Source organism: Scylla paramamosain, chromosome 2 (genome assembly GCF_035594125.1).
Source record: "Scylla paramamosain isolate STU-SP2022 chromosome 2, ASM3559412v1, whole genome shotgun sequence".
NCBI classification, from domain to species: domain Eukaryota; kingdom Metazoa; phylum Arthropoda; class Malacostraca; order Decapoda; family Portunidae; genus Scylla; species Scylla paramamosain.
The window spans coordinates 36,376,268-36,384,316 of NC_087152.1; the positions used below are offsets into that span (position 1 = coordinate 36,376,268).

General features: G+C 43.0%; 1 protein-coding gene across 2 annotated transcripts in view; it reads right to left on the reverse strand.

Annotated features, from left to right (window-relative positions):
* Positions 1 to 279: 279 nt before the first annotated feature.
* LOC135114341 (voltage-dependent calcium channel gamma-5 subunit-like) overlaps positions 280 to 8,049 on the reverse strand; it is a 157,418-nt gene continuing 149,648 nt past the window's right edge. The window contains exons 5-8 of one of the 2 annotated variants that reach the window (XM_064030250.1): positions 2,227 to 2,367; positions 1,611 to 1,813; positions 1,437 to 1,525; positions 280 to 988 (exon numbers count right to left, since the gene is read on the reverse strand). In XM_064030250.1, coding sequence (XP_063886320.1) covers positions 433 to 988; positions 1,437 to 1,525; positions 1,611 to 1,813; positions 2,227 to 2,367 — 989 coding nt within the window. In that variant the 3' untranslated portion in view covers positions 280 to 432. The remainder of the gene's footprint in view (positions 989 to 1,436; positions 1,526 to 1,610; positions 1,814 to 2,226; positions 2,368 to 8,049) is intronic. The other variant, XM_064030257.1, reaches the window with a different exon arrangement.

Sequence of the window (8,049 nt, forward strand, 5' to 3'; positions counted from 1 at the left end):
CGGTGTCGCCTGCACTCCATGGTTGACTCCTTGATTGATTTGAGACTCCACAGCATCTGTCCGTCTGTCAGAGTATCTCTTTCTTTCTTTCTTTCTTTCTTTCTCTCTCTCTCTCTCTCTCTCTCTCTCTCTCTCTCTCTCTCTCTCTCTCTCTCTCTCTCTCTCTCTCTCTCTCTCTCTCTCTCTCTCTCTCTCTCTCTCTCTCCCTATCTATCTATTTATCTATCTATCTATCTATCGCACCACCACCAAGGAGAGAGGGAAGACTGAAACACTTGCATTAAGGAACCTCGTCTTATTGGTACATTGTCGCGTCGTGTGGCGGTGAGCTTTCACCGGCGCGGTGTGTTTCTAAGGGGCTCGGGTGTTCCTGAGAGTGGGGTGCCTGAGGGTGTGGAGCCACTAGCGCGCCCCCAGCACCCCGGCCGGCCGTCACACTGGCATGGTGTTTGGGGGACGTCCGGGGTCCCTCAGGCCGTACTGACTTTCCCGGGTGCACCGCGGGCAGGTCTGCGGTGGCTTGCGGGTGACGGGCGGAGGGCGGTGGCAGTCACAAGGGGGCGAGGGTCCCATACTGGGCCCTCGGTAGGATGGTGGTGGCCACGGGGACCGGCCGTCGCCATAACAACAACAACAACAACAGGCGTAGCAAGGACAGCAGGCTGCACAGCCCTCGGCAGGAGTCACCCTGATCTGCGGCACGGGGCCACAGGGGCGAGGGGCAGTGGCCCTAGGCAGTGTGTTGCACCTAGCTGGAGCACTTCTCTCTGGGGAACCGCAGCGCGGGGGTACGCCGCTGACGGTGGCCAGTGAAGGACTCCGGGTGAAGGAGCGTGGGAGGCTGGCGCCTCGGGAAACTGCAGGCTTGCTGGCCCAGTTGTCCGCCGCGTGCAGGTCAGTGAGGGAGCGCCGCTCCCTGGGAGGGAGCGTGGTGTGCTCGGCGGCCCGAGGGGGAACGTGGTTGTGGAGGCACACTGGCACCTGCTGCCTGTGGGGAATACTGGGATACGTAAACACACACACACACACACACACACACACACACACACACACACACACACACACACACACACACACACACAGTTATATGACACTGTCCTTTGAATTCAAAACGTCCATGCAGTAACTTGAAAAAAATATACATATATGATATATATATATATATATATATATATATATATATATATATATATATATATATATATATATATATATATATATATATATATATATATATATATATATATATATATATATATATATATATATATATATATATATATATATTGTTTTTGAATCTTGTCAGGTTTTACTTCTGTTGGAGTAACAACTTTTTTCTTTATATTTTGCAACAGCGACAATACTTTTTTTTTTTTTTTCCTAGGTTCCCAAAGCTGAGGTCAGAGTCTTTCAATATTTATGACAAGAAATCTGACCTGAGAGGCGGGTGTGGGGGTCGAGGGCGTGGCCTGGCGGGGGCGGGAAGAGACAGAGGCAGCTGCTGTCTCTTTTGCAGCCACTCACGCTGTGGAGGGAAGGAGTGTTGGCGAGGCGTGGTAAAAGTATACATCAGCTCAGAGCACAGCATGAAGAACACGCAAATACTGCACCTTGTGACGATAGATGAACAGGAAGACCGCCGCCGTGCCCGCCATCTCCGTGCTGACGAAGGCCACCACCAACAGTAGGAAGCACCAGCCATACGTGTAGGTGAAGAGCGGCGGCTGGAAGGCTGAGCGAGGCCGCAGCCTGTCCCCTACCTCGCCCTTGAGGGTGGCGATGTAGATGACCACGCCCAGCAGCATGGTCAGCCCTGGCAGAGAGAGAGAGAGAGAGAGAGAGAGAGAGAGAGAGAGAGAGAGAGAGAGAGAGAGAGAGAGAGAGAGAGAGAGAGAGAGAGAGAGAGAGAGAGAGAGAGAGAGAGAGAGATTTTAGTAACATGCATCTTTGGCATTTATAATAGCATAGTACGACAGTTATAGTCAAGAGTGAATGAAGCCTTACGAATACATACATGGTAATCAAATAAATACGAACATAGAATATTAAAGCAGGTAGTATTAATCTCTCTCTCTCTCTCTCTCTCTCTCTCTCTCTCTCTCTCTCTCTCTCTCTCTCTCTCTCTCTCTCTCTGACACACAAAGAAATACATATATGGAGACACAATAACATAGTCTTGAATCTAACCCTGTATACAATAACTCCTATGGGCATGTCAACACACACCTGAGATGATGAAGGTGACGCCAGCGAGGAAGGTGAGGTACCGGCGGCGAGGAGAGCAGCGCCCGCCAACACACAGCACCTCCGCCGCCAGCAGGAGTCCCGCCGCACTCAGGAAGAACCCGCAGGACCTCAGCACCGCATCTGGGACACAGGAAAATAAACATAGGAAAGATGTGATAGGCCGTAGTTGTGTGTTTCTATAATGTACACTTCTCTATGAAACTTAATTCTTTCGCTGCTAGTGAGTGTCTTTTTCTTTTATGTGTGTGTGTGTGTGTGTGTGTGTGTGTGTGTGTGTGTGTGTGTGTCAAAGAGAATAGCCAAAGGGGCACTGGGGGGTGATGGGTGAGGGGAGAGGAACAAAGGTCAGCTAAAGTTGTCGCTTCCTTAAAGTCAAAGAGTCAAAACAGTTGGCCAGTTTACTTCCAGAACTGTCTTGCTAATTCTCTTTCGAAACAGTTCAAGTCGTAGCAAGGAGGAAAAACAGAAACGGGCAGGGAGTTCCAGAGTTTCATTCATGTGTGATAGGATTTTTTTTTCTATTTTTTTTACAATAATAAATGATGGCGATTTCCTTGACTTCTACATCAGTGTTGGGAAAAGAACTAGTAGTTTTCTCCTTGCACACTTCACTGTTCTACTTGACACTATTGAAAAAGGACCGGATATCCGAATCTACATCGCATCCGCAGATCTACATAAATTTTATCATTCGCATCCACATTCACATTTTTATCGACGGAAATAGATATGTGTTATGCGCCTATTTTAAATAACGTGTGGTGTTGTTATTGAATTGTTGTGTTATTGTTGCTTATTATTGTTATTATTTATGTTATTGTTGTTTTGTATCATTATTGTTATTGTTATTGATGAGATGTTATTATTAAACTTTTCTGTTATTACTGGTATCACTTATGTTACTATCTTATATTATTATTATTATTATTATTATTATTATTATTATTATTATTATTATTATTATTATTATTATTATTATTATTATTATTATTATTATCATTATTATTATTATTATCATTATTATTATTATTGTATTGATAGATAGATACACAGATATTTTATTCACCACACCAAATAAAACAAAAACAAATAACAATAATAATATAACATATATACGTACATATTACAAAACATGTTCCATCAAAAGGTGCATATTGTTGACGACATTTAATTTTAATCCTATATAACCAAGAACTATTCAGGAATAAATAATTAGTATTCTGTAAATAATTTTACATGTATCATCATCTCCCATTCGACCAAACAACAGATCATGAATATTATTAATTCTGTAGGTGTTACGAACCTCAAGTGTTAAGGGACACTCCACAACGACATGTTCTTCTGTCTGTACCTTGCCACAAGCGCACAGCCTCTCATCGACTGGCAGACAGCTGCGTCCCCTCCTATTCCATCTGCCTGTCTCTATCGCTAATGAATGAGATAATGAACGAAAGCGAGTGAATGCTATTCGGTGTGCCTCATTGATGTTGTGTTTATCAGTGTATATCAATCGCACAGTAAGGTGAGTATTCATTGTATTTAAATATCTTATCCTTCTCGATGAAAGAGAGCGTCTGACGTTATCTTTAAGTATATCCATTGAAACTGTACAGTCATCGATATTGTTTTCAATGAGTTCCGTAACATATACTTTGGTGCTATGCCTCGTATCCATTACAATCTTCATAACAAAGCCAAAGGGGACATCATCCATATTAGAGCGTTCTACATATATCTTAGAGTAAAATTTCTTTTGTCTACTTTTAACAAGAACCTGGAGGGGTGGACATCCTGACTCGATGTAACAGATGTCATTACATGCTGTCCCTCTAACACCAAGCATCTGTTTTAGGCACCAGTTATATAATTTAGTTAACGGTTTTAAATCAGCATTCAGCCACGACTCGCATCCATATAAGACTGTAGATAATAAACAGCATGGCATCGAACACTCTTTTCTTTACACTAAATGGGATATCATTATTCTTGTGCAAGGAAACAAATTTATTAAAGTGTGCCATCTTATCTTTAGTGTGAGCCTTGACTGCCGATGATGTCGAGCCGTCTGCCGTGAATGGTGATACGAGGTAGATGTAGCTGTCACAATGATTTACCTGCAAACCTTCCACAGTGATGAGAAGCCTGTCTGTCTCCGATCCACAAATAACCATAAATTTCGTCTTCATTTCATTTATTTTCATGCCGGATTCCCTGCAGAACTGACATAATATTGACAACTTCCTATTCATGGTAACCCGACTCGTAGATAACAACACCGTGTCATTCATAAGGATCAACAGGTGTAACCACGATAAGAACCCATCTGGCTCTCAGTTTTCTTTTACCATTTTAATTAAGTCATTAACATGAATAATAACAGTATGGAAAAAAAGGGGTCCATTTACGTCATAAATGAATGGTGTAGGATAGCTAAAGATCAAGATTTGGTGTCTCAGGGAAGATAGACAGTTGACGACTCAGTGAACCACAATACTAGGTAGCAGAAGGTCGTGACTGGAGGAAGTCTGCATCATTACCTCTGTGATTGCTGTAGCTTGTGCCCTGAGCTCTATGAAGTGAGTTTCATAAGATGCGCAATATTTCAGTTAGGAAGCTGCTTAATTATCGTATATGATCAAATACAAGTTAAGGTAGAAATGAAGAAAAGAGAGCCTTGCAAGCATTATGTTGTGTCTGTTAATGTTTCTTATACTTGTAATGAGATGTTTGTTTTCATACTATTGTATTTAATTATTGAGAGTATATTTCTTGCAGGTTTTTGGGTAATCTTACTAATTACAAATAGAACGATGGGCGTGGTATCTGGTCACCCAAACCTTATAACCATAAACTAGACACTGTGCACGTCGGTTGTAAAGAGAGAGAGAGAGAGAGAGAGAGAGAGAGAGAGAGAGAGAGAGAGAGAGAGAGAGAGAGAGAAATTTGATAGGCTTTAAAACTCTCTCTCTCTCTCTCTCTCTCTCTCTCTCTCTCTCTCTCTCTCTCTCTCTCTCTCTCTCTCAGCAGAGCATCTTTAGTACTTGAAGTTTAAAGGTGAATGAAGGAATTACACAGAAGAGCGTACTAGGAGGAGGAGGAGGAAGAGGAGAAGGAGGAGAAGGAGAAGACGGAGGAGGAGGAGGAGGAGGAGGAGGAGGAGGAGGAGGAGGAGGAGGAGGAAGAAGAGAAGGAGGAAACGGAAAACGAGGAGGAGGCGGCGTGAACTCTTTCATATAAACGTTGTTTTTTAAAAAGTAATGGAATCCTGCTGGACATTACTGCATTTCTGAAATAATAAACCTAACTTTCATCACCACCACATACGTGTATTCCTACTAAAGTCATAATTCCTTGCTGTGAATTTGAGGATAACACTTTCTTAAACAAATTTCGCATGGTGTCTTCAGAGGATGTCTGGCTTCGGAGAATTTTGCACGAAAGTTCCAATATTCCTTTCGCCTTCGGGCACACAGCAGACGGTGGTTTCCGGGCGCCAGAGTGTTAAATAAATCAACTAGTCGGGGATTCGGAATTTCGCCCAAGAATTCCAATATTTAATTAAGCGAACGTAAGACAGTCGGCGGAGCAAAGTATGTAAGAGAACTCGATATTGGAGACGAGGTTGTAATGGAGACGGATGGTTGAAATATACTCGTGGACAGAAATCAGGTAAAGGTGCTGCACCCACTTCCAATGTGTTTTTGTTGTCCCCCTGCCTGACGTCCTCTGATCTCAGCAAACAGTCTACTGGAGAACTTGACAGTAAATTCGTAACAGGTTAGATGATTTTATACTGAAGGAAAATTCTGCACATAGTAGATGCAAGTGTGGGATGTTGCTTGATTTCTGTCCATGTGTATGCCTGCAGATATTTTGAGAGGCGAATGAAAACGTGATGAGCTATCCAAGCCACGGACTGTAACACGCGTACAAACAAGATTCTAAGCGTGTAGGATTTCCATGGAGGTGGAGAATATCATGTTTATATTTTGAGCATTATCAGTGGGTAAAACATCACTGAAAACCCGACTGTTCATCTCTGTGGCCTTTGAAAATCGCCTTTATGAGAAAAACAGAAAGTTTTCATGGTTGTATTTCCCTAATGATACCGCAGAATATTTGCTAAAGTTACTAGAATCGTAAAAAAAATCATTAAAACCCAAGAAATAGAGAGAGAGAGAGAGAGAGAGAGAGAGAGAGAGAGAGAGAGAGAGAGAGAGAGAGAGAGAGAGAGTACTAGGACCCGCAAATAACAACTGGACAATGTGTAATTTAAAAATAATAAAACAAGAAGCTTCACCTAAGTTTTCATAGTGGCTGAAACTAAACTCTTTCCAAGCTATTGCGTAAGGAGGACTGTTTTCAAGTGCTAGTCAGAAGGCCTGGTATGGCAGTGTTTTGAGTCATCCCCTTGACGCTCCTGTTGTTGTGTTGATGCTGCCGCCGTGCACTGCCTCGCGTGACCCTCATACATATATACTGTACTTAGGTGACAGGGGGCGACACTACCAGGGGAACTGTAACACCGTTGTAAAGGCTTAACATGAATGTGTATTGCGCCTACTGCTGCTGTTACTGCTACTGCTACTGTAACAACAACAAGAACTGATACTACTACTACTACTACTACTACTACTACTACTACTACTACTACTACTACTACTACTACTACTGCTGCTACTGCTGGTGCTACTACTACTACTACTACTACTACTACTACTGCTGCTGCTGCTGCTGCTGCTGCTGCTGCTGCTGTTGCTGCTGCTGCTGCTGCTGCTGCTGCTGCTGCTGCTGCTGCTACTACTACTACTACTACTACTACTACTACTGCTACTACTACTACTACTACTACTACTACTACTACTACTACTACTACTACTACTACTACTACTATGCTGTGTTGGCCTCTGGTTCCGTGATTAATTTCACTTTGTTCTTTTTTGGCTGTGGTTGATAAGCAATGTTATCTTATTAAATCTGCGTCGAGGAAAAAGGTGTCTGGGGCACGTGAGGAGGGTTGTGGCTGGTGAGACTGTGGGGTTGTGGACTGTGAGTTGTGGGACTGTGGAGCGTGTGGGTTGTTGGTTATCTGGTTGTAGGTTGTGGCTTGTAGGGTTGTAGGTTGTGGGTTTGTAGGGTTGTGGGTTGTGGTATCTGTATTTGAAGGGCTCAGACCGCTACCACCACCAGCTTCACCACCACCACCACCACCACCACCACCACCACCACCACCACCAACACCTCATTGCTACCACTGTCATTAATGTGAGCTCATTATAATCACCACTGACGCTGATACCACCATTACTGGGAATAGCAGCAGCAGCAGCAGCAGCAAAAACAACAACAACAACAACAACAACTACTACTACTATTACTTCAACAGTCATACCATAGCACTATCACTACCATAAATAGTAGTAGTAGTGGTAGTAGTAGTAGTAGTAGTAGCAGTAGCAGTAGTAGTAATAGTAATACTAGCAGCAGTAGTAGTAGTAGTAGTAGTAGTAGTAGTAGTAGTAGTAGTAGTAGTAGTAGTAGTAACTGCAGTAGTAATGGTGGTAGTAGTAGCATTAGCAACCTCCTCCTCCTTCTCCTTCTCGTCCTCCTTCTCCTCTTCCTGTACCTTCCTCTCGTCATCATTATTACTTATATCATCATCATCATTAAGACCATAGTCACCGTTAGCAGCAGCAGCAGCAGCAGCAGCAGCAGCAGGAATAGTAGTAGTAATGGTAGTAGCAGCAATAATAATTTAAATTTTCTTCTTAACAAATGTTTCACATGAATCGCTTACAT